This window comes from Peromyscus maniculatus, chromosome 19 (genome assembly GCF_049852395.1).
Source record: "Peromyscus maniculatus bairdii isolate BWxNUB_F1_BW_parent chromosome 19, HU_Pman_BW_mat_3.1, whole genome shotgun sequence".
Classification (NCBI taxonomy): domain Eukaryota; kingdom Metazoa; phylum Chordata; class Mammalia; order Rodentia; family Cricetidae; genus Peromyscus; species Peromyscus maniculatus.
Window position 1 is genome coordinate 14,973,861 of NC_134870.1, and position 26,484 is coordinate 15,000,344.

General features: G+C 46.6%; 1 protein-coding gene across 1 annotated transcript in view; it reads left to right on the forward strand.

Moving 5' to 3' along the window:
- Window positions 1-26,012, forward strand: part of Mocos (molybdenum cofactor sulfurase) — a 49,160-nt gene extending 23,148 nt beyond the window's left edge. The window contains 9 exon segments of the mRNA XM_006980131.4: window positions 449-874; window positions 3,636-3,798; window positions 7,977-8,055; window positions 11,454-11,578; window positions 15,522-15,627; window positions 19,484-19,622; window positions 24,368-24,472; window positions 25,829-25,923; window positions 25,925-26,012. Coding sequence (XP_006980193.3) covers window positions 449-874; window positions 3,636-3,798; window positions 7,977-8,055; window positions 11,454-11,578; window positions 15,522-15,627; window positions 19,484-19,622; window positions 24,368-24,472; window positions 25,829-25,923; window positions 25,925-25,997 — 1,311 coding nt within the window. The 3' untranslated portion in view covers window positions 25,998-26,012.
- The last annotated feature ends 472 nt before the right edge of the window (window positions 26,013-26,484 follow it).

Below are 26,484 nucleotides of genomic sequence, written 5' to 3' on the forward strand. Positions count from 1 at the left end.
GCGGCCTTTCTCCTCTCTGAGGCTGCTGCCAGGATGCCAGCCTCCCTTTGAGACTCAGGGAGGCGGTCTGGGAGTGGCCCGTGGGTGTTCTGCTCGGCCTGGGAAGACTGTGAAGTACACAGCTCTTGGCGCTTCTGAGACTTTAGCCTGTCTGTTGAGTCCTCTGGGAAAACGATCTTCACAAAGCACTGCTGCTAATCTCTTTAAAGTCCCTCACGCTGGCATCAGCTCCACTTCAAGCTGATTAAGGGGAGACCCAAGCAGTGTCCCCCCCCCCCGTCCCCCCCCCCCACCGCGTCTGCAGCGGAGGAGGAATGGTTTCTCAGGCACCAGGCAATTCTGCCTTCCTGAGTTTATTTTAAAATAAGTACAATTAATTTTTATAATATTTCTCCAATTTATCCGCCAAGCACAAGTTTCCCTGGCTGACTTATCTGGCTGATTCTAGGCTGGTCATGTCTGTGGAGATGATGTCGACATCATCGACGGCCGGCCCACGGGCTCTGTGAGGGTTTCCTTTGGATACATGTCCACGCTCGAAGATGCCCAGGCCTTTCTCAGGTTCATCAGCGCAATCTACCTTCGCTCACCCGCGGATCAGCCTGATCTTCAAGCCGGCACCAGTGGTGCTGGAGCCTTATCCTCAGAGAGTGACTGCCACTCACCTCAGGAAGGTGCCCGCGCAGACCCTGCAGATCGCAGTGAGGCCTGTCCTGATGCAGATACCGTGGACTTGTACCTGTCCCCGAGTGAAGGCAGCGGCAGCCGGCAGGCCCTTCCAGAGAAAGCGGCCGGTATCCTGAACGGGGACCTTGGGTCCCACATTGTCACCAACATTTACCTCTACCCCATCAAATCCTGTGCTGCATTTGAGGTAAGGGCTTCACAGAAATGGCTGCCCTGTTCCTTTCTCTGAGCACCGTTTCTCCCCGCCCCCGACTTTTTTGAGGCAGTGTATAGCGCTTTTTTTTCCTCTTTTTTTTTTTTTTTTTTTTTTTTTTTTTTTTTTTTGTAGCAAGGGAAGGGGAGCCGGCAGAACTCAAACTGAAGGTCAGAATGTTGAGGTTTGAAAAGCCGCTTTCCTTCTGCCTCTCTTGGTAGGGATGATTTTTTTTAAAATATGACACTGCTTCCCGGGACCTCCAGAGGACCCTGTTGCTGTGTGCATATGGGTGCAGGTGTGTATGGAAGTGTGTGTACATGTGTAAGCTAGAGGATGATGTTAGGTATCATTCCTTGGGTGCCTTCACCTTGCTTTTTGAGACTGACCTTCTCACTGGCCTGGATCTCTCTTAGTAGGCTTAATGGCTGGCCAGCTGGACCGGGGCATTTTCCTGTCTCCATCTCCCCAGTGCAGGGCTTACAAGTACATGCCACCACACCTAACGTTTTTGCCTAACGTTTTCCTGGGCACCTAACTCAGTCCGCTTGCACAGCAAACACCTCACCAGCTAAGTGGTCTCTCCAGCCTAGGCCTGGTTGCCTGTGACTGTAGCTGGAGGGATGCCCTGGCCCTTTGCTGAAACACTCGACATGCCTTGCTTCATTTGACACACAATGGTTACATGAGAGGCATAGTGACATTATCCCTAGGTCATCATCATGGAGCCTGAGGGGACGGAGGTTAGACACCTTGTCTAGGCCACCTGCAAGAATCTGTATTTGGGTCCGCTGAGCCAGGTTCACGCCCTCGTGTGGTTTCTCTGCTCCATCTTCCCCGTGGAAATAAACTGCAGGGGGGTCATTTTGACCCACGAATTTTACATCGATGGAGTCAACCAATGATGACCCCCAAATATTAGGAAAAACTGCAACTGTGACGATACTCCATAAGCAACACAACAATTCACAGAGCACTTACATTGTGCCAGGCAGTGTAGGTCACTTAGAGATGGAACAGTTTACAGGGAGATGTGCATAGGTTCTATGTAAACATTATGGTTTAATAAGAAGGGTTTGAGCATCTACAGACCTGGGTGTTTTTAGGGAATCCTAGAAGTAATCTCTTGCAGATACTGAATTACATCACACACCTACAAACAATGATGTTTATGGTGATGCTTGCACTGGGGGACAGGTGGCTTGGCTGGCAACCTGAGGCTGCCAAGATCTTAGACTCCTGTGTCTCCAGGATGGCAAAGTCTCTGGCTCCTCTTAAGACATATAGAGATCAAGGCTGTTTATTGGCCTGCTCTCCAGGGTGGCTCTGCGGGAGCCTGGATGTAAAATGTTTCTCTCAGGCTCCTGTGTTTGAACAGGTCGTCCCCACGTGGTGACGCTGTTTTGTGGGCTCTTTGGGAGGTGCATCTGAGATGGAGGAAGTGGGTCTTGAGATCTGCAGCTTGACTCTGTCTCTGCCCCTCCACTACTTCCTGGTCTGTGGAGATGTGAACGAGCAGCCGCAGACTTCTGCCACCACAGGCTCAGGCTGTCCCCACCCCCAGGCCTTCCCCACCGTAATGGGCTGTACCCACAAACCCTGAGCCCAAACAAACTCCTCCCCTTTCGGTTGTTTCCCGTTAGGTATTGGTCACAGCAACAAGGAGGGTGATGGAAACAGTAGGCACAGGAGCTCCTGCAGGCAGGACTCTGCTTCCCTTTTGTTTTTACAGAGAGGTTGTGTTCATAGGACAAGCACAGGAAGGACACACCAGGATTCTGAGGTTCGATAAGGGTTGGTTTTTCCTTCAATCCATTCTCCAAGGAGGCTCACTCCTTTTGGTTGTGAATGGCATTGGAATACAAGACGTGCTTTATATTTAGGTTTTGTACAAATATGAACAATGCAGATTTACTGGTTAATTTTTATGACCAGCCTGATATGAACTAGAGTTACCCTGGAAGAGGAAATATCAGCGAGGAATTATCTAGATCGGGTTGGCCTGAGGGCATGTCTGTGGAGTGTTTTCTTGACTGTTCATTGAGGTGGGAAGATACACTCTGAATATGGGCAGGACCATTTCACAGGCTGGGCCCTGGACTGTGTGAGAGTAAAGAAAGCTAGCTGAGCAGGCAGCATGGGTGCATTTATTTCTCTCAGCTCTGACTGGATGTAACGCATGCAATCTTCTCGAGCGCCCGCCTCTGTGATTTCCCAGCAATGACGGGGCTGTGACGTGGAATTGTAAGCCAAATAAAACCTTTCCTCCCCAAAGTTGCTTTTGGCCAGGGTATTTGTCACAGTAATTGAAACCAGGACAGCAAGAAAACTTACAGATTTGAAATGGGCCGATTCAGTGACCATTTTGGTATAGTCGCATGTAGTGTTAGGAGATTCCTGGACCAGCATCCACTATAGTAGAAGGCTCTACAGAAAGCGGGGTCTGTGAATGCCTATGGGGAGGGATGCTAGCCTTGGGGTGAGACAGAGCATTGCTACTGTAGATCCTGCACTCTGAATTTTTGCATGCGCATGTATTGCCTGGTCAGTGGTGAAGGGTGGAGACTGGTTCTGGGGACTGAAGGGAAGGCCTCTCATTCCCACATCTCCTTTGCAAAGCTCTCTCTGTTGTGTGTTTTCCTCTTCTCATCTTTCAGAAATATGCATTGAATCCATGAAGGCCATCTGCATTTGTATAATGATTGATATGAGTGATTTTGAGGAGCCCTGGCCTAAATCTTCTACTTCTGTTTAGGTGACCAAGTGGCCTGTAGGGAGCAAAGGGCTGCTGTATGACCGGAGCTGGATGATTGTGAATCACAATGGCGTTTGCCTGAGTCAGAAGCAGGAGCCTCGGCTCTGTCTGATCCAGCCCTTCATCGACCTGCAGCAGAGGATCATGGTCATCAAGGCCAAAGGTGTGAAAAGGGTTCATTTCCACTAGTGACCACTGGGGGCACCTTTCATTCTCAGATTAGAAAGCAAACCACACAGACCGATGTCTTCTCTTCCACCAAATGTTAACATTATTTTCAAAAGTCTGTGTTCTTTTTATCTTGGGAAAATTGTCAGAAGTGAAGGGATATAAGGCTGGGATCTTAGGGGTTGCATTTCTTTTTTTTTTTAACCCATCATGCTTTGTATTTTAGGCTTTGGTTCTTTCCTCTTGGTTTTTATCATGAGCCATCTACATATAGGAGCATGCAGCCCGTTCTGCTCAGTGCACTGTTTATGATAATGGGGGTGTTCAGCATCTACACTGTATAGGTTGGCAGCCACTGGTCATATGTGGCCATTGAATCCTCAAAATGTGGTTAGAAGACACCAGAACTGAGTTTCAAAACTTATTAAATTTTAATCCCTTTAAATAGCTACACGTGGCTTATGGCTACAGTGTTTGCCACCAGAGAGGTAGAAAATAATGTAACAAACAACTCTGCCATCCAGTTTTAACAAAGTTTAACATTTGGCTTAATTTCTTAAGATTCTCTCTTTCCTATATTTCTTTTTTTTCTTCCTTTTAAAAGTCATGGTATGCATGTGTGAATGTGGGTGCCCATGTGCTATAGCATGTATGTGGACATCACAGAACCATTTTTAGGGAATCAATTCTCTCTTTTCTCTTTGTTCTTTAGACAAGATCTCTCTTGTTTCTGCTGCTGTGCTGTATACTCCAGGCTAGCTGGCCCTTGAACTTCTGATTCTCCTGTCTCTTATTCCTGTCTCATTGTAAGTGTGCTGAGACTACACATGCATGCTACCTATCTAGCCTTTTATGTGTGTTCTTGGGGTCAAACTCAGGTCATCAGACACAATTGTGTATTAGATACTTTTACCCACTGAGTCAATGGTTATGATGAAAACCACTATAATATATAATTCTCTACCCCTCTCCGGCATCTTATCCCTCCCCACTCATAACTTATAGAATATCATGACTGAACTTTCATGATATCCTAAATCCATGTCTTCCTGATCTTTTTTTCTTGCCTGTGCTTTTTCTGGTTCTGTGGTTGAGTTTTCCTTAAACCAATAGGTCAATATTTGAGACTTCCAAAGTGAATACTGATATTGACCCTTTGTTCTACTGTATGAATTTTAGTACATGTACATATTTGGGCAACCACCCCACAGCACAAGTATAGAAGAATCCATCATCCCAGGGGAAATTCATGGAGCTACCCCTGTGTAGTTTCTGTTTACCCAACCTTAATGTCTAATGATCAAAGAGACTGTGGAATCAAGAGCATTGTGTAGTATCTTTCACTCAGCAAGATAGTTTTGGGTCCACTTAAGTCCTGCCTGTAACATAACACGTAACTGCATGTTACTGAGCAGTGTGTCCGAGTGTGGATGTAATACAGTGTATCTGTCCATTCGTTCACTGAAGGGTATCTGAGCTGCTGATGATTTTGGGCAATACTGTGGTCTTTGGAGATCCTGCTCCAAGACTGTACCCAGGGTATGCAAAAAAAAAAAAAAATCTACAATGTTAGTGAGAACTAAACTTCTATCTGAATGGTATTAGGAAAGGAATGCATGTGTTCTGATGGTAACTTTATTTTTTACTCCATCTTGAAAAATCTTCTTCCCAACAGAAAACTCTAGACAATATATGAGTTACATTTTGAGGGTCACATTGCATTTCTTGAGTAGACAATAAGAAGCAGAGCTATTCTGATAACACATGAGAAATCACATGGTTTCTCTCAGGCTTGGAATGTCGTGTTGACCAGGCAGAGCAGCTGGAAGTGAGTAACCATGGCAACGCTAGGCTGTCAGTCAGGTTCTCTGATGTGCAGTCTGTAAAGCAAAGATGGGAGTCATGTAGCACTCAAGTACTCCATATTTTCTCCAGGAACAGTGACCTTAAAAGCATCTCAGGAACTAAACATAAACAGTTAGTTGGCTGAACCTTGAGTCTTGTTTCATAAAACAGAGGTTAAGAGTTGAGTACAGAGAGTTAGAATTTGTGTAGGTGGTTATGTCTTCAATGGTATCAGCCAGAGTTTTGCAAGAGAAGAACTGCACTAAAGTCACTTCATGCTTGACCTTGGTTCAATAACAAGACGTCTGTCCTTGTGCAATTCATTTGCAGGGGCAACTATTCTGCTTTGAATTTGCTCTGAGGTCTTAAATCAGCTAATGGTGTAAAGAGCTGTCTTTGTAGCTGAGAATACTGTTATTTTCTTGTGTCAGCCTGAGCTATGGAAAATATCTTAGTATTATTTCTATTCATCAAAATTGTGCAGTTTAAGAAATCATCTTGCTGACCGTCCACACATATACATGTGCCCAGAAAGTATAAAACACACCACCAATTGGCTGTAGGAAGAACCCCACAGCTGTTCTTTTTAGGGAAGAGTTGTAGCAGCATATGAGAAAATTACAGACAGAAGCAAAACAGCATCCATAGACGGTGGCCCTGTAAGCCTTGCCTGATCAGATTCCTCCATCAGAGAGTTATTTATCTGGTGGGTTGACTTTATGAATATCAGTTGTCATCTGTTCTATATTCTTACGGCCTCTGGCAGGGCAATTTTAAGTTTTAATATTTATTTAGTATTTTTGAATAGAAGAATGATACATTTAAAAAGCAAGTCTCTCCAGGTGGTGGTGACTCATGCCTGAAATCCCAGCACTTAGGAGACAGAGGCAGGTGGATCTATGTGAGTTCAAGGACAGCCTGGTCTACAAAGGGAGTTCCAAGACAGTCAGGGCTATTACACAGAGAAACCCTGTCTTGAACATCTCCCTCCAACAAAACAAAACAAAACAAAACAAAACCAAACCAAACAAAACCAAACCAAACCAAAACAAAACAAACCAAAACAAAACAAAACAAAACAAAACAAAACAAACAAAAACCAAGTCTCTCTTGCTCAAGCACCATGTTTCCTAGTGTCTTAGGATGCATCTTTCTAGTCTCTCCAGATACATCTTGGCTTCTCCAAGATATAATGCACCAGTAGCCTGATCAGATCTGCAGCTACAATGGACTGAAAAGCCCTGAGTGCTGTGGCTGGCCTCTGCTCTGCCATGCAAGAGCTTCTTATAGCTGAAACTTCCCTCTCCCACTGAGGCACGTTCACAGCATGGGGTAGATGATAGCGAGCCCTGTTGGGAGTGGTTCACCTGCCTCTTTTCAAGGGAACAATGCTATTGCTCTTGTGCTGTTCTGTCATCCTTTCCTTTCAGTCTCAGACTCAGAGGTCCAGCTCTTCTCCACATGACTGGTCTTGGAGGACATGACACAAACATGCTTGAGTCTCATCATCTGTTGATGTGATATATTATGATAGTAAATTATCTTGTCCTGAATTATCCTTGATGCTTTGAGAAAAAAGTGCTACATGGTAATATGTTTTAATACGTTGCTGGCTTTGGATAGATAGTATCATGTTGATTTTTTTATTAATAGTGTTGAAATATGGCCTGTTTTTGTTGTATACTTTCTGTTAAAATTCATGTACCAAGATACTAATATGCTATTATGTAACCCATTACACGTGCATGTTAGTCCTGTATATAAGAGGTGTACATAACAATTAAAGAACATTGGAATACCTTTCCAATCCCATAAATGCAGCTGGTGCTTGAATCTAATCTGATTCTGGAATGTACACTCTCTGCCAGTATCTTACAGTATCATCCTGCCTGTCTATTTCTCTCATCCAAGTGCCACTCAGGCCTGACCCTGCTGCACTTCTGAGACCAGATGAGATCAGAAGCATTTGGGGTAGTATGGCCATGTTCCGGCTGTCTGTTTCTAAATGCTTTAAGATAGCTTAGAGGACAATGACTTCAGAAGGTGGAGACTCATAGATCAGAGAAATCTATCCAGGCAATTAGTGGAGGGTCCTGGGGACTGTGGATGTGGTGGTGCAGTGTAGATGTTCCACCAGGAAGCTCCTTGAAGCACACACCATGGTGCGGATAGTGAGGAAGAAGATCTGTGCAATCAGTTTATAAGAGCCGGCCACTTTCCTCGCCTAACCAAACCCCAGCATCATGAAACTGGATGTGTTTCCTAACAGTGAGCATTCACTCCTTTGGTGTGGTGCTCAATTTGCTTCTCCCTTCTTCTGTTCTTTAGGGATGGATCCCATAGAGGTGCCTCTTGAGGAAAACAGTGAACGGGCTCAGATTCACCAGAGCAGAGTGTGTGCAGACAGGTGAGGCTCTGGAGCAGGTAACACGCATGGCCACAGTGGCCACCGGGAGGAGAGAGCTTTGCCCTACACAACGGACCTCCTCACACCTTCCATTCTGTCTGCCACATACTCCACCCCGACCACGCTGGCTTCTCCGTATCCTTCACACCTAAGCCGCGTGCTTCATTCTCAAGCCTGTATTTGCTGTTTTCTCTGCCTGCCGCGCTCTTCCCTGTTTATGATTCCTAAGGCTTATTCCCTGCCCCCGTCTGTCTCACAGGAAAGTTTGGGCTCTAGAGCATCTGTATCCCTGTGACCTAAGTATGACCTGCACCTAAGAACATGGAATAGCAGATTTTCCAATCATGAAAAACCTGTCCAAGCTAATACCAACCAACCTTCTCCCTCAATCATATATGCAACTATAGACAGTTCACTAGAGACTTATATATAATAAGCAGGAGCTGGGAGACAATTAGGTCAAAAAAGTGCTTGTGGCTCAAGCGTGAGGAAGAAGATGGGTGTAATGTTATGCCCTTTTAATCCCAGCATGGAGAGGAGGAGGCAAGAGATACCTGGTGTTTGCTGGCTAGCCAGCCTAGCCAAATTGATGCGTCCCAGGTTCCAGGAGAGACTCTGTTACAAAACCATCGGGTGGAGGATGGCTCAGTGGTTAATACCACTTGCTGCTCTTCAAAGGACCTGACTTTGGCTCCCAGTACCCACATGCTGGTTTATAATCATCTGTAACTCCAGGGGACCTGACACCCTCTTTTGAGTTCAGCAGGCACCAGACATGTAGGTGGTGTACATACATGCACACAGGCAAATGCTCAGGTTCATAAAAATAAAAATAAATAAATCTTAAAAAGAGACATATACTTAACAAATTGAAGTTTTTAAAGAAATGAAGGTGGATGGCTCCTGAGGAACGATACCCAAGTTTGACCTCTGGCGTCCACACAGACATACATATGCTCATGTGCCTACACACGTACGTGTACCCCCACATGCAAACATGCATACCTACCCACCCATCGCCCACCCCATAACTTCTAGACTGTGAATTATCTATTAGTTCTTGCAAACCTTCTGATGGAAAGAAATACGGGTGTGTTCAGTAGACGGTGGCACTGCATGAATAGCAAACGTGTTTCCTTTGCAACTGCGGTGAATTCATGTGATAAGATTCGCTAAAGCTACATCCAAAGTGAGGCATGACTATGTCAGCTACTTCTTCTTTGTTTTTTTCTTTTTTCTTTTTGGTTTTTTCGAGACTGGGTTTCTCTGTGTAGCTTTTCACCTTTCCTGGATCTCACTCTGTAGCCCAGGCTGGCCTCGAACTCACAGAGATCCACCTGCCTCTGCCTCCCGAGTGCTGGGATTAAAGGCGTGTGCCACTACAGCCCGGTGTCAGTCACTTTTTCAATGCTGTGACCAAACACTTGGGAAGAGCTCCATAGTGGGGCGGGGTTTATTTTGGCATATGGTTCGAGGGTTCAGTCCCTCATGATTGGGAAGGATTGGTGTGTCAGGGATGGCTGCCGGCAGTGGCAGCCGGAGTTCAAGGGTGCCCGATCAACACTTGACAGGGAGAAGGCAGAGAAAGGGGAATGTAGCTGTTGTGGTAGTTTTCTCCTATCTCCCCTTTACAGGCAGGGACACCAGTCCCTGGGGTTGATGCTACCCATAATCAGGGTGTGGCTTCCTTCCCTCGGCTGATCTCGCTGGAAGCACCCTCATGGAAACACCCTCACAGGCATGCCCAAAGGGGTGACTCACTAATGTCCCAGTGTTTTTATTCCAATCAACATGCCAGTCAGAATTAGCCACAGAGTCCCAACGTGACAGGCAAGAATCCCTCCAGGACTTTGAGTACTACACCACTAGGAAAGAAGAGAAAGGTGTTAATGTGATGTGGACGGCCAATTGCATGTCTTTCATCTTGGCAGCTGAGGTGTTGAGCACAAGCTATGTCTTCTCACTAGTAGTATTTGTACCAATTTAACAGCTTTGACCATGTAAATATTCATTCCAGTACATTTTCATCGGGACGATGAATTTCAGGCAAACGTTTTTTTCCACATTGCTATACTCAAACCTTCTGATGGAAAGAATTATATTCTCATAGGGATATGTGCAGTTATTTTCATTATTTATTTGTGTGTGTGTGTGTGTGTGTGTGTGTATGTATGTATATAAGCTAAAGGAAAACTTGTAGGAGTTGGTTTTTTTCCTCTGCCATGTGGCTTCTGGGGATGCACTCAGGTTGGCAGGCTTGGCAGTAAGTCCTTAGTCCACTGAGCGATCTTGCCCATCTAGAATCCGTGCAGTTTTTTTTTTTTTTTTTTTTTTTTTTTTTTTTTTTTTTTTTGCTAGGTCATCAGCTTCACTTGGCTGCAGGAGAGACGAACACAGTGTTCTGGTTAACGATGCTTTTCAGACATCTGGAGGTTGGAGGCACTTCTGCTCAGAGATGGATTGTGATGACTGTGATCTTGGTGTGGTTTCTGAAAGCATGAGGGGCGAGAGCTGCAAACTGGTTTCTTGGTCTCTGGTCTTCCTGGAAAAGGAGCCAGCTACTTTCCCCAGTAGAATTTAAGTTTTCAACAATATCCGCCTTGTAACCCTGAGATACTGTGATCTCAAGGTGAGATGTGGCCCTAAATTTTTGTGATATACATTTTTAAAGATTCTAGAGTATTCTAGATTTTTATTTCATTTCATGTGTATGTACATGGTGCATTCCTGGTGTCCTTGGAAGTCAGAAGAGGGCACCAGAACCCCTTGAGCTGGCACTACAGACAGTTGTGAGCTGTCATGTAATCTCCGGGAACCGAACTTGGGTCCTTTGGAAGAGCAGTAAGTACGCTTAACAACGGAGCTGTTTCTCCAGCTCTAGACCCCACAATTGAAAACACCAGATCAATAGATCTACTTACACTTCAGTGCCTTATAGACACAGCACTCAGTTTTGTGAACGAAACACATCAGCCCGTGTGATCTGACTAGGAGAGAAAAGATTCCATCAAGCCTGTTGTAAAAACCCGGGCATGATTTTGGGCATAAGGCCTTATGAAAGGAAAATATCACTCTGGAAGTCTCAAACTCTGAGCTTTGTGCTCCCCAGTGTCAATCTTTAATACAAAGAAGATCTTTCAGGAAGGAGGGTTTGTACAGCATTTGACCAGCTCTGAAAGCCTCCCACCAGCCCCCCATCTCGGATATTTTTGGACCTGGGAGAGATCCCTGTCACTTTCCAAGCCATCTGCTGTCTCAGGCTGCCTGCCAGTGGGGACTTTGTCATGTTTTATTTTGTGTTCTTATTTTAATTTGGCTATTTTCTATTTGAATAATTATTTGAAGAATTGCTGCATAAAAATTCACTGTTTTGTTTGTTTGTTTGTTTGTTTGACCAGGGTAAATACTTATGACTGTGGAGAAAACATTTCAAGATGGCTGTCACAGTTTTTTGGCCGTCCATGTCATCTAATCAAGCAAAGTCCTAACTTCCAGCGGAATGCAAGGAAGACACCTGGGAAAGGTACTCCACCGGGATGGAGTACTAAAGGGCTGGAGGACTAGTTACTCTGCGTGTGTCATTCTCAGCCCAGGAAGTGGATTCCCAGGCTGCGGGCTCCTGACTTCACCTTGTGGCTGCAGGACACACTGCAGGGTTCTAAGCTGGGAGTTTTATGACCTCCCTTGAGGCTTGGGGTGCAGCTGCACCACAGGAGGAGACATGGGAACACAGGGCCACAGCCAGTGCCTGGGTGCAGCAGCGGAGGTGGGCACCGGGGAGAGAAGAGGCCTGGGGCCGGCACGATATGGACCCAGAGCAGGATGGTGGCGCTTGTGACCACTTCTGGGATGCCACTCCCGGTGCGACGCTCCCTGGGTCCCGCTGGAATTCTACCAGTTTTGTGTTTGGAGACTTTAGGAAAAAGATGAAGTTTCATTCTTCCCCAGAGTACTTTTTACATTTTCATCTAAAGTTTTGAAGGTAGTTTAAACCATTACAGAAGATAGTATCTATAGAACACTTTATTTTTGTTTTATGTGCTTGCATGTATGTCTGTGTTTTGCTTGTACATATGTCTGTGCACCATGTGCGTGCGGTGCCCTTAGAGGCCAGAAGTGAGAATTAGATCCCCTGGAAGTGGAATTATAGAGAGTTGCTAGCCACTGGGTGAGTGTCGGGAACGGCACCTGGGCCATCTGGAAGAACAGCCAGTGCTCTTAACTGCCGAGCCATCTCTCCAGCCCTCCAGCACATTTTACTTAGTGCTATTTTGAGTTAAAACTTGTACAGGATTTTTTCCAACATTATTTCAGTACTTTGATAATCATTTGAATATCATAGAAATTTAAATTTCATGAGTTTTCATTAAATTACATGAGCATGTGGATATAGCTGTATGTGTTTGCGTGTATATGTATGTATGTAGCTCATACTTATGTCTTTTTAATGTATATATGGTGTGTGTGTTAATGCATGTGTGTTTTTATGTATGTTGTATCGTGTATGTTGTGTGTACATGTGTATGTATATGGTGTGTTGTGTAGTGTGTGTGTGTACGGTATGTGTATATGACGTGTATGGTGTGTGTATGTGTGTTTGCGCATGTGCACCTTGCTTGAGGCAGAGTCTCTGGCTTACTCCTGCATGATAGACCTCAAGCTCCTGGGATTCTTCTGGCTTTTTGTCCCATCTCACCTGAGGTGTGCAGGAACCACAGATGCACACCACTGCATCTGGCATTGCACGGGTCCTGACCATCTCAACTTCTGTCTCATGTCTGCATGGCAAGCACTTTACCGCTGAGCCCTCTCCCCGCCCCGTGTAGGTCTTTGTTGTTTTTGTTTTTTTTTCTTTGAGACAGGATTTCTCGTTGTATCCCTGGCTGTCCTGGATCTCACTCTGTAGACCAGGCTGGCCTTGAACTCACAGAGATCTGCCTCTGCCTTCAGAGTACCGGGATTAAAGGCACGTGCCACCACACCCAGTTTTGTTTTTTTTTTTTTTTTTCAAGAAAGAGTTTCTCTGTGTAGCCCTGGCCATCCTGGCTATCCTGGAACTAGCTCTGTAGATTAGGCTGGCCTTGAACTCAGGGATTCACCTGCCTCTGCCCCCCCCCGCCCCCCCAGGCACTGGGATTAAAGGTGTGCCACCATGCCTGGCATTTTATTTCTTTCCTTTTCAAACTTGTATTTCATTTCTTCTTGGTGGAATATTGCCTTAGAGTTATTTTATACATAGAAATATTTTATTGACCACCCCACATCTCTATAAAACTAAAAAAAAATATATAAATTGAAGCATATAAAGACTTTGAAGTTTGCTTAGACCATCTGGGTCTAAGGGTTAGGAAATTATTTCTGGACTAAGTTCTTATAATTTTAACAGTGTCTAGTCAATCAAAAACAACATAAATATATGATTATTTTGAAAAATAATTATTGAACATAAAGAACAAATCTTAGCTCTCTCTTACAGGATAGCTGGGCTCTCGTTTGGTTCTCACACTTGAGAGCGAGCGACTGTCGTTTGCAGATAGACCTGGTGGTGCTCAGCACCCCTCACTCCTGGGAAATCTCATGAATCAAGAATTGCTGGGGAAGAAGGGACCCTGGTTAGCACACTGTCACTCAGCCTTTCTTCTGGGGTCGGTGACCGGAGCACAGGGTTCTAACATGAAAAGCCTTTCATGCCTGTCACTCGACAGCTTAATTAGGTCCCGCAGCTCCACAGCCAGTGAAGGACTGGTCTGCATCTGACCTGTGGGAGGGTCTTTTGCCCAGGCTGTGGAGACTTTTATTTCCCTGGTCCTGGTTCCAGGGTTTGAATGGGACTTTTGTTTGCTATGCTGGAGGTGGTCAGCCCCAGGGCAGTGTGCCTTTCCTCCATGACAGGGGAGCCAGCCCTCTGTAGAGGATGATGTGGAGGCATCCCTTCTTAGGCAGACCAAAGAGGACAGATGGAGTTGAACTGCATACTCTGGAGACCACAGTCCCTGCTTGAAGATGCTCCATCGGCCCCGACCCAGCCAGCCCTTTTATCACCAGCTTGGATAAAAATAGAAGACATTTACAGTTTCTTTCAATAGGTCTCCCCTCCCCGCTACTTTTCAGGAGCTTAGAATCTTCTGTTTATTTCTCCATTAAGTACCATATGCAAACCCACTGGCTGTTAGAGCATCTTCGCCTGTTTATTGGCAAAGACTGTCTGTTTGTCTGTCTGTCTCCCTGTCTCTCTCTGGTTAGGTATAGAAGGCCTTTGAGGGGCTGGAGAGATGACTCAGTGGTTAGAAGCACTGGCTGCAGAGGGGTCAAGGACACCACAAGAAAACCCACAGAACCCACTAACCTGGGCTTATCGGGCCTCACAGAGACTGAACCGACAAGGGAGCCTGCATGGGACTGACCTACTCACTCTGCATATGTTATGGTTGTGTATCTGGTGTTCTTGTGGACAGTGTGAGCAGAAGCTGTTTCTGACTCTTTCGCCTGCTTTTGAGACCCTTGTCCTCCTCCTGGGTTACCTCATCCAGCCTTAATATGAGGGGAGGTGCCTGGTCTTATTGCAACTTGATATGCCATGTTTTGTTGTTATCTCTGGGAGGACTGTGCTTTTCTGAAGGGAAATGGAGGAGGAGTGGATGGGGGAGGGGGATCTGCAGTTGGGATGTAATTTATGATTGAAGAATTAAAAAAAAAAAAAGCACTGGCTGCTCTTCCAGAGGACCCATTCCGATTTCCAGCACCCACATGGTGGCTTACAACCATCTGCCACTCCAGTCTCAGGTGATCCAATGCCTTCTTCTGGCCTCCATGGACATGTAGGCAAATACTCATATGAATTAATACACACACATATATGTATGTATATATGTATATATGCATGTATACATGAATATAATTGATAGAAGCTCTTTGTAAGCCTACATACATTGCAGGCCTATCTGTCTTGCTCAGGGCAGGCAGGGTTCGCCTAGCACTGCACTGTTGCTTCCAAGAATTGTCTCTGAGTCTGAGTGTGGTGGTGGAGCATGCCTGTAACCTGGGGAGGTAGAGGCAGGGGGACTGGGAACTTGGGGCCAGCCTGACCATGCAAGAAGAACCTGCTTCAAGAACAAAACTCTTTGTCAGAATAAATTCACTTCAGTGTTTTATTATCTCTGGCCTATTGGAAGCATGGACCTAGTATATTCTAGGATTACCAGCCCTGCGATTACAATGGGTGCTACCTAGAAGGGCTTTTTACCTGAGTGCTGGGGGTTGATTCAGGCCCTCATGCATGCGCAGCATGTTTTTTCTTCATCTGTCTTTGCAGAGGTCTGAGCCACGCTTAGAACAATCTTGCTTTCCCCAGCGTTGACATTTTCCCCGTGTAGAAGGCATCTGCCTGTAGAAAGAGCGGGCCTCGGGAAGGAGAGTCAGCAGCACTGCCCGGAAAAGCAATCCTTCTCTCCCTGCTTCCCTTTCAGGGCAGCCTCCTGGCACTGCCGCCACCCTGTCCCTGGTGAATGAGGCGCAGTATCTGCTGGTAAACACATCGAGTGTCCTGGAGCTTCAGCAGCGGCTAAATGCTAGGTTAGACCCTTTCCCTGGGGCCAGGAGACGCTATAACTGTTTCCCCCTGGGGGGGGGGGGGCTGGTGCCCACCTGGGGAGGGAAGATCTGGAAGTTGGTGAGTCCAGACACTTGAGTTACAGGTGATAAATGAGGCCCAGTGAAGTCAGTGAACCTTTGGGCAATTCTTGTTTATCTGCCTGCTTTCCTTCCTTCCTTCCTTCCTCCCTTCCTTCCTTCCTTCCTTCCTCCCTCCCTCCCTCCCTCCCTCCCTCCCTCCCTCCCTCCCTCCTTCCCTCTCTCCCTTCCTAAATTGAGTGTGTGGGCATGTGCACATGTGTGCATATATGTAACACAAAATCTAATTTGGTCTTTTAATAAAAAACCCGGACCAGATATTAGGGTAAAAGCTGAAAGATCAGAGAAGCAGAGCAAGCCACAGCCACTACCTCTCACCTCACCAATTCCTCGGCTGAAAGAGCCTCTAGCTAAAAGACCTCCAGCCAAAAGAGCTTCAGCTGAAAGGGGCTTCCTCAGTTGAAAGCACCTCTCAGCCGGGCAGAGGGGCTTTGATTTATTATTTATTGCTTTAATTTATAATTTATTATTTTAGACCAAAAGGGGAAGTGTGGTGATATGTTATGTACCCTAATAAAATTTGCCTGAAGATCAGAGAACAGAACAAGCCACTAGATCAAACATAGGTGCCAGGCAGTGGTGGCACACACCTTTGATCCTAGCACTTGGGAGGCAGAAATCCATCTGGATCTTTGTGAGTTCAAAGCCACCCTGGACTACATGAGATTGACTCAATCTAGGAGAGAAACAGAGCCAGGCAGTGGTGGCACACACCTTTAATCCCAGTACTTGGGAATCACACGCTTTTAATCCCAGCACTAGGAAAATTGAGGCAGGAAATGATATGGGTGGGCAGAGAAAGGTATATAAGGCGTGAGGAGACAGAAACTAAAGCTTTTTCAGCTGAGGAAGCTCATTCGGCTAGAGGCCTGTTGGCTGAGGCTTTTCAGGCTGAGGAGTCCTAGAGATAAGAGGTGGCTTGTTCCTTTGTCTCTCTGATCTTCAGGCAAATTTTATTAGGGTACACAATATATCCCCACATATATAAGTATGAGGGTACACATGCATACACGTGGGTATGGAGGCTAGAGATCAATCCCAGGTTTCTTTTTCAATCACTCTCCACCTTGTTCTTTGAGACAGGGTCTCTCACTGAACCTAGAGCTCACAGAGTAGGCCAGGCCAGCTGACTCTCAAGCCCTAGGGATCCCCCTGCCTCCACCTCTCCAGCGCTGGGATTACAAGTGGGTGCCACCAAGCAAGGCTTTTTCCGTGAGTGCTGGGGATCGACACAGGTACCACCTGAACCATTCCCTCAGCTCCAGTTCCTGTTAATGATTCTGAGTGTTCTCATCTACTGCCTGTGTCCATCAGCCTACCACCACTGGAGCAAAGGCTTGGGACAATCCACTTGTAAAGAGAATGCCTGTCTTCTGGGGTGTCAGTCATGGTTGGTGGCCCATCACAGCAGGAGTACGTGGTGAGAGAATGGAGAAGAGCTGGGCACATGGACAGTTCCCTTTGAGGACGGGTCTCCAGTGACCCAAGCACCTCCCAGTAGTGCCAGCTCTTAAAGTTTCCGCCATTTCTAGTGGTACAGTGATGGGGATCCAGCTTCCACCATGGGCCTGTGAGGATATTTAAGGTCCAAACTATAGCATCCTCCATGGTCTCTCCTGACACTCTCATGAAACAGGGAGAACCCCAGCTCCGGGTTTAATTATTCTATTTCTACACCCCATTTTAATTCGTTACCAGCTCGACCTGGTTTCATTGCCCACCCTCCTACTGTCCCTGTCTCTTAGGATTCCTGCCCTACTTCACACGAGGAGTGGATATAAAAGCATTTGGAGCGTGATTACAAGCAGCTCTTGTCTGTAAGATACACCTTCAGACACAGCGTCCCTGGCTGCTCGCTCTACCCAGTGCTCTCCTGAGGGCCCAGATGCTTTTAGGATACCTTCTCAGCTCTTGGGAAGTTCTGACCATACCAACTCCTCGTTTTTTTCCTCAAAGGAAACTCAGGTCTGATAGCCAGGCAATTGATTAGAGAAAGTCATCCAGCTGTTCATCAGGCCACGGTGGACACAGACTTCTCATCCTTAGTCCTCAGGTCAGGGGGGGTAGGTATGCACTCCTGGCACATCATGCGCCATGTGGTCTTGTGCACACATGTTCACACCTTGAACACCTACAAATACAGCTGGAAGGGGGCCATGGGACTCTCCTTGACTTTCACTCTTTGCTTGAGATTGGCTGTTGGAGTTTCTAGTGCTTTGAGAGAACACACAATAGGATTCCCAGGCTGTGGACCGAGTTTGTCTTCCTCAGGTACAGAATTGTGGCATGGCTTTGGAGTTTCTGGTGTTCTGATGTTTCTCAGAACCAGGGGACCCTTCTCTCAGACACCCAGAACAGGAGAAAGTGGGTCCTTAATGTGGAAGGTTAGAGAAGACAGGCATGCCGTGACTCTGGTTTCTGCCAGCGGGGCATATGTTTCCCACCAGCTGGTTTAAAGCAAGGCTGGCTGAATGATGTCATTGGTAAGAGACTGAGCCAGGGACTGGGGTTTCTCAGTATCAATGTGCAGATTGGTGGGCTCCCCCTTTTGCATGGTAACAAAATAGCTTTCAGACAAGAAACCTTCCCTTTCACAAAACACAAAGGAGTTTGTACCAACTTTGAAAGTAAATCCAGACTAGAAGGACTGAAAACGGAAGTCCTCTCGGGTTGCTGGAGGTATACATGGCTTGCAGTGAAGCTAGGCCGAGATCTCCCAGTCCCTGGCTTATATGTGACCCCTGCCATTCAGAAGGGATGTCACAGTTTTTGACAATCCTACATCAACCCGCAGTCTTTCAGTGCTATCCCCAGAGTACAATCTGCCAAGCTCAGTGACTGTCTTCTGCCACTTCCCAGCATATACTAACCTGGAAATTTTAGGAATCTGTGGAAGTATGCAAAATGCAGAAAGCCCTAAGCCCATGGCACCGAGAAGTTTTACAGATGTGACCCCAGATCAAGTAGGGACCACACCCCACTTATTTCTCATCTGAGCTAACCTGACTGGTCACCCTTGTTGAGATTTCTTTCACTACAGATAGTCTCGTTCATTCTTTGATATATCATAGTGTGTGCTCCTGTGTTGGGGAGGTCTTAAGAACTGTTTTCAGTGCATTCCTCTGAATGGACTGGGGTGTATGGGGACACAGAAAGTCATTTTGTAGAAGCTCCTGACAATAAACACTTTCAAACGGGAACGGCATAAGCTGGGCCTGGTGGTGCATGGCTATAATCATGGCACTTGGGATGCCAAGGCAGGGGGATTACATATTTGAGGCCAACCTGGGTAACATAGCGAGATCCTGTCTCATTAAACAAAGAATCTTAGCCTCTATGATTTTTGTTCTTCTTGTGTTCTGGTCTCTGTGCTAAGCAGGTCTTTGTAGTTCAAGTGCTGACAGCTCTCCTCTGATCATGTCCCATCCCATGTTATAGAACGGACACTTTCTGGAGACTTGTTCATTTTTAGTCTGTCCATCTAGTTTCTTCAGCTGAGACTTATCCATCACTTGCCTGCTGTGGTCTTCTCCCTGGAGGTGGGACCATATCCTAGGGAGGGGCAGTGGATGTGTCTAACAGATGGATGTGTCTTGCTCTTACACTCAGAGAGTTTTTTTTTTTCTGACCATCAGAGGATAATTGGCCTAGTCAGGGATGGGGAGCCAAGTGTGTAGAATTGTTGCCACAGTGTGCGCACCTGCTGTCTCTCTCCACTTACCCTTCCTGGTCTAAACAGTGACGAGCATGGAAAAGAGGAGTCATTCTCGGTGAAAGATCTCGTCTCCCGCTTCCGTGCCAATATCATTACCAAGGGAGCAAGGCCTTTTGAGGAAGAGGAGTGGGACGAGGTCTCTGTTGGCTCCTTGCATTTCCAGGTAAGTCTTAGGAGGTGGTTATCCTTCCTCAAAGGTTGCCGCTGACAGTTGATCTCAGCTCCAGAACTGGATGGTGGCAGGTGCTCCTCTCTCCACGTACCATTTTCTGTGAATCATGTTTGGGCTCGAGTCCGTTTTCTGGGAATGCTTCTGTCATGGGAACATGTCCTCTTTAAGGCTGCTGGGTACCACTTTCCAGTGCTGTGGAGCTTGTAGGGGCGACTCAGAAGCCTAGGGACCTCTTAATGCCTTCTATTGCTGCTGCCTTCTCCCTTTCCTTCCTCCTTCTATTATCCCTCTCTCTCCTCATCACCTTCTTTCTCCCCTTGGTCTACTTTTTCTCTTCTCTCGTTCCTTCTTCTTCCTCCTCTTTTCCTCCCCTTTCTCTCTCTCCTCTCTCTTTCTCTCTTCCCTCCTCCCCTCTTTCCTCTCCCTCCTCACCCCTACTCCCTCCTCTTTCTTTTCCCTTCAGGCTTCTACCTTTAATGGCAGCTGGGGAAGAGATTATAGTTAAAGGCAGGTCCAATGCCATCTGTTCTCAGCCCCAGGCCTTTGCAGTAGTCTTAAATATGAGAGAGATGGAAGGGAAACCCCACCCTAAACCCTTATTCCTCACATGACTGACAAACTCATGAGGTCTGCCTCTGAGCCTGCTCATCTCTCTACCTCTAAGCTCGGCCTCCCCTCATCCAGGGACAAGCCACTCCCCTGCCTCAGGCCTTGCTGTGTTGCTACTGGACATTGGCTTAGAGGTCGCCTCGGTAGAAGCTGCTCGGGAATATGATTCTCCTTGACATGCCGCCTGCACCGTCCCCACAGAGCACACACGGTGTGGATCATGTCTGCCTTTTTTCCCCCAGCTTGCCTCTGGGACCTAGAGCATCCCAGCTGAGTCAGTGCCCAGTGAGTAATTGTTGGTGGAGGTAGACAGGAAAGATAAGGGCGAGCTGGAGGCTGGGGGCGGGCGGGGGGCGATGGCTCACTGCTGGACAATGTGCTCAGCTCCTCAGTGGGTACAAGCTGATCCTACTGATTGCAGGAGGTGTAACCTGGCTGTCACACGACTACCTTGTGTCCAGGCTCTGTGCTTAAATGGAGCACCAGTCTAACATACAGAAAAAGCAGATACAATGATCTCAATTGCCTTCAGTGGATCTCAGGTCTGGGGTGGGGGATACCACAAAAGGACCTGATGGTCTTTCTTATCCTTGAACTCTGTAAGTTCTTATTGAAGCAGTTACCATCTCGAAAGTCATTCTCTTTTCTCTCCTGCAAGCCTGGTTCTGGCAGCGTCTCTCCTGCCCTTTTCCTGTATGCTGACTTCCTCTTCCATTCTTGTACTCCATCACTGAATCTCTGCTGCTTTACCTGCTGGGCTCCAAGGTAGGCACTAAATAGACCTAGCGAGATATTTGGAGAGAGGGAGGGAAGACCAAAGGGAGGAAGGAGGAAAGAGGGAGGGGGAAGTGAACCGGTCCAGGATCACTGTCAGAAACCCACCTGACAACAGCAGTACCGGTGTCTCCCCAGGGGCTAGGGCCGTAAACAGAAAAGGCACAAAGAACCTTTCTGAGTGACATCTCAGCATGCTTTGCTCTCTTTAGTTAACATTTCTAATGTTAAACCATTGCATGCTCTTTGGCCCGGTAATTTCATTTTGAAGAAAACCACTGCATAGATATTCTTGTGCACTGGCTGGGGATGTAGCTCAGTGGTAGAGCACTTACCTAGTTCAGTCCCCAGCGGAGTACTGGATGCCACGAAGCCATCACTACTTCATACATCTTAGCTCAACCTCACTTGGGGAAACTGATCCTTAAAAATTCCAAATAGGGGCTGGAGAGATGGCTTCGTGGTTAAGAGCACCGGCTGCCCTTGCAGAGGACCCAGGCGCTTGCTTCCCATGGAAAACAAACAAACAAATAAACAAACAAACAAGCAAACAAACAAACCCAAGTAGGAGAGTGGTATGGATTATGACCTTCACTAAAAATTATCGACAACATGTTGGCTGTTTTTCTTGTTGGGACTGGATTCCTGACGAGGAGCAGCTTGAGTGAGGAAGGGGTTGTTTGGGCCCATGGCGTCAGGGTAGATACCGTCATCCATCATGGAGGGAAGGCGTGGTGGGGGAAACAGCTCTCAGATGTGGTGGCAACAGTGAGGCTGCTTGTTCATATCTGGGCCAATCAAGAAACAGTCAACAAAAAGTGAGGGCCAGCTATAGGTCCATCCCAAGTGACCCACTTCCTCAGAGCCGCTCCATATCGTATCATAAAGGGCCTACAGTTTGCCAAAATAGCACCCCAGGAGGGGGATTTTGCATTCATAGCACAATGGGAGCTGAGTCCTTAGAAACTGTTTCATGGTTTCAAAGAGCGAAGAACATCAACTCAGACAGGCCAAGCTTTCATCCTGATAATTGCGAAGTGTGAGGAGGAGGAAGAAGAGGAGTTCTTCATGTACTGACATGGAAAGGTACCCACTGTGCCGCGTGATTGAAGGGGACCCAGGGGGCCTCTCAGATGTCAGTGTTCTTCCCACAAAGGTGTAGAGGCATGGCTGGGCACAGGCCTCAGCTGGGGGTGACCTCCAGCCTTGTAGCAGCCCCTGTCTCTGAGGATGGGGAGGTTGTGTTGGTTCCTTTTCTGGTGGCTGTAGTCTCTGAGAAAGTGACTTACGTGAGGGAGGGTTCATTTCAGTTTACAGTTGGAGGGGACAGTCCACCACGGGTGAGGAAGAGGGCAGGAGTGAGCCAGCCGTTCACACTGAGTCCACAGTCGGGAAGTGGAGAGCCGCGTGGATGCTGGTGCTCAGCTGTGTTTCTCACACCCAGTAGCCCAACCTAGAAGCTTGAGTCTCTGAGATGAGCCCAGATCCTCTCAAGTTGCTGTCTATTGACCACAGTAGGGACGATGGCTGCTGACTTTTTTCATTTAAACCTGCATGTGTTTGTGTTTGACTTATTTTTCAACAGGCATTTATAACAGTAAATGCTTTTTAAAGATACCAATTAAAAGAAAACTAAGAAAGACTTAAAAAGGAAATGTGTATATATGTGTATGTGTTTATATAAAAGAATATCTGGCTAGTGTCCTTCCTGCCATCTCAGAGACTTTTCTGAGGATCTTTTCAACAAAATGACTAGATTTTGACACAAAGTGTTGTCTGTGAGGAGAAGCTGGCCTGGGCCTGGGCCTTGGAGGCTGCTGCTGGTCCCTGACATCCCTTCTGCCTGCTTCCCAGGAGACACTCTTTCCCAGGGTAACTAAGAGGGTCTGCAAACTGAGCTGTCCTGGCCCCTGGTCTCAGGACCCTCATCCCCAGCAGTGAGTACTCCCACTTGAGCATGATGGTGTGCCGGACACGGGCTTGGCATCCTTCAAATAGTGTCTGGACTCCTGGATTAATTCAGCTAAACGGCTGGATGCAGGAATCTATCTTAGCTGGGTGTTGTAAACAGTTCTTCCCTGCCCTCTCTGCCACTCACAGGGCCTGGGAATGCGGAGCTCAGAACCACACAGACATTATTTCCCAGTGGGTGGATGCCCATCAGCTAGAGTGTACACTACAGCACAAGCCAAGGCTCAGCTACATTAGTGAGCGCTTCTAATTTTAGTGAATAATGCTTACTCATGAATAAGCAGAGGCACAAATGGCATTGAGGACTAGTCGATGACACGGTGGTCCCAGCTGCTCAAGAAACTAAGGCAGAAGGATCACTTGAGTTCAGGCATTCAAAACCAGCTTGGAGAACTCACTGAGACTCTGTCTTTTTTAAAAAAAAAAACACTTCTGCATCTTATGTCTGTAGTAAAAGAGCAATCTTACCACTGCTGAGATGTAAGCTTTCGGTTAATATTTATGGTTTTCTTGTTATTAAAGTGATAAAGGTGCATGGCCAATAACTACTGAAGTTCCCTTATTTGTAGATACACACACACACACACACACACACACACACACACACACGCATATATACCTTGCTTTCTGTTTCAGTTACAAAATATGAGTATTTTCCCATTTTATTTAAAGGTCTTTGTGATTTTTTTTGTTTGTTTTTTTTAAGAGTCTTATGTAGCTCAGGCAAGTGTCAGACTTGCTGTGTAGCTGAGGATGAACTTGCATTTCTGATCCTTCTCCCTCCACTTTCCGAGTGCTGGGATTACAGATGTGCCTCACCACACCTGTTTTGTGCAGGGTTGGGGGTGGAACCCATGGCTTCACACATGTGGGCAAGCACCTAGCCTACTGAGCCACACCCCCAGCTCCTTGTAAATTAATGATAATTATTGTGGTAAGCATCACGTAGACGTGTTATCTTCAATACTGTGTGATGTCTAAGATACAAGTTTTCCATATGGTCAGCAGCAATATGAGGATAAATCCCTGCTTGTGATTCTGTGTTTGTCCGTCTACTTCCTCTGTAGGTTAAATCTTTATGTAGATGGTTGATGATCAAAGCTTATGGTGCCCTGGGCCTGGCTTGGTGCTGGTTTCTGTTTGTCTTTGCAGTTCTGAATGGTTTCCTGCCTCAGATTCCTCCCATCTCTAGGAACCATTGAAATTGTCTTCCACTTCTTTCCTTCTCTCCACTGCTCTTATACAGTAGCCTTCAGCCCCCAGCCCCACATGGGCCATTCCCAGAAAGCGCTGCTCTGAGGGGCCGCTTCTGTGTTCAGAGTTTGGTGATTCCACCCTGCAGAGCGTGACAGCCTCATCACGGTTCCCTTCTCCTCTGCCAGGTCGTGGGGCCCTGCCACAGGTGTCAGATGATCTGTATCGACCAGCAAACTGGGCAGCGGAACCAAGATGTTTTCCAGAAGCTTTCTGAGAGCCGGGGGAGAAAGGTAGGTATGCGTGCCCAACGTGGCACCCCATTGTAAGATCTTGGCATGCCGTTGGCACATAACTATACTGATAGGAGTGCTGAGTAGTTTTCAGCAGTGGGGGTTGTTATACTTCCCAAAGCCAATGCTCTAATCAAGCTTCCGAGCTCGCCTGTGGTTCCCTGTTATTTTCCTTGCCATTCAACGATTCATCCAGTGTTGGTTATTGTTTTATTATAAGCACTTTAATGTTCTCAGAGTTCTTTTTTTAAAAGATTTATTTATTATGTATACAGTGTTCTGCCTACGCACCAGATCTAATTATAGATGGTTGTGAGCCACCGTGTGGTTGCTGGGAATTGAACTCATGACCTCTGGAAGAGCAACCAGTGCTCTTAACCTCTGAGCCATCTCTCCAGCCTCCCCCCCCCCCATGCTCCCAGATCTTACTGAAGACAGAAGGACTATCAAAATAACAGGGCTGGGGATGAGACTCAGTGGTAGAGTGCTCACTCACCTGCATGTACCAGGGTCTGCTTTCCATCCCTACCACCTCAAGAAAAAAAATTATCCTTCTATCCTGATCACTATTTTCTTCACCACAGAGATCTCATAAAAAGGTCAGGTAGCTCCGTGGGTAGAGGGTCTGTTGAGAGGGTTCAATAAAGTTCACGATACCAAGCCCGGCAGCTCATCTTCTTGGGGGTTAAAATGACTCAGTGTTGCTATTGTAGCCCCTTGATTATACATGCTGAGTGTTTAATATATTGATTCACTCTAGAAGCATTTATTTTTAGCTTTACATTTTCTGTTAGGCTTTGTGAAGAATTCCAGTCAGACTCTTAAAGCATTCTTGAAGCAGGGTGTGGTGATGACTCCTAGATCCCCAAGGGGCCTCAAGGACATCCATGGTTACACAGAGAGTTTGAGGTTGCCCTGTATTACAGTGAAGTCCTGTCTCAAATAAATAATAAATAAATAGGCTGGGGAGATAGCTTAGCCTGTAAAGTACATGCCTTGCAAGTCCAAGAACCCTCCCCCCCCACACACACACTGAAAAAAAATAGAGCTGGACTGGATACTTTGACACATGCTTGTAATCCCAGATCTGGGAAGGTAGAACAGGCAGACTCCTGGGGCTCTCCAGCCAGCCTGCCCTACCTGGTGAGCCACAGACCCTGTCTCAATACACAAGGTGGACAGACAGCATCTGAGAAACAGCAGCCAGGGTTGTCCTCTGGCCAACATATGCACACACGTGCACCTGTACACACATGAGCACAGTCTCTGCATGCTGGAATGTTGGGATTAAAGGCATGCTACAAATGATTTTAACTTTTAAAATAATGTGGCTTGTGATTGTTGCCTCAATCGCAGGTGAACTTTGGTGTGTACCTGATGCACGAGTCCTTGGATTTATCCTCTCCACGTTTCCTGTCCGTGGGATCTGAGGTGCTTCCGGTGTTGAAAGAGTGTGGAGTGTCCTGATTCACCTGCTTCTCAGAAACACCTGAGCGTTATCTCCTTCTTCCCCAGAGAGCATTAAAGTTTCTCTTTACAACACTGTCTACCATTATTGAGACCCACAAACTTGATTCAATAGAACTTAGTCTTAGAATGAACACTCTTTGCCTTTGGAGGTTGAACCCACTCTTAACCTGACGTCTCTGTTTACCCGCACTGACCAGGCTCAGCAGAGGGCTGCTGAGCCCACACCTAAAAAGGCTCCCTCACGTCTCACATATCCAAAGAAAGAGCAGTCGTAGTCAATGAAATTTTTCACGAGCCTCAGGAGATTAATTTTTCTAATAGTTTATTGGGCCAAGTGGTGGTGGCGTACACCTTTAATCCCAGCACTTGAGAGGCAAAGGCAGGCAGAGCTTTGTGAGTTTGAGGCCAGCCTGGACGACAGAGCAAGTTCCAGGACAGTCAAAGCTACACAGAAGAATCCTGTCTCAAAAAACCAAAAAAAAAAAAAAAAAGCTTATTGAGTTCATTGCAATATTGCAAAAGGTGATGAGGCTGGCAGAAAC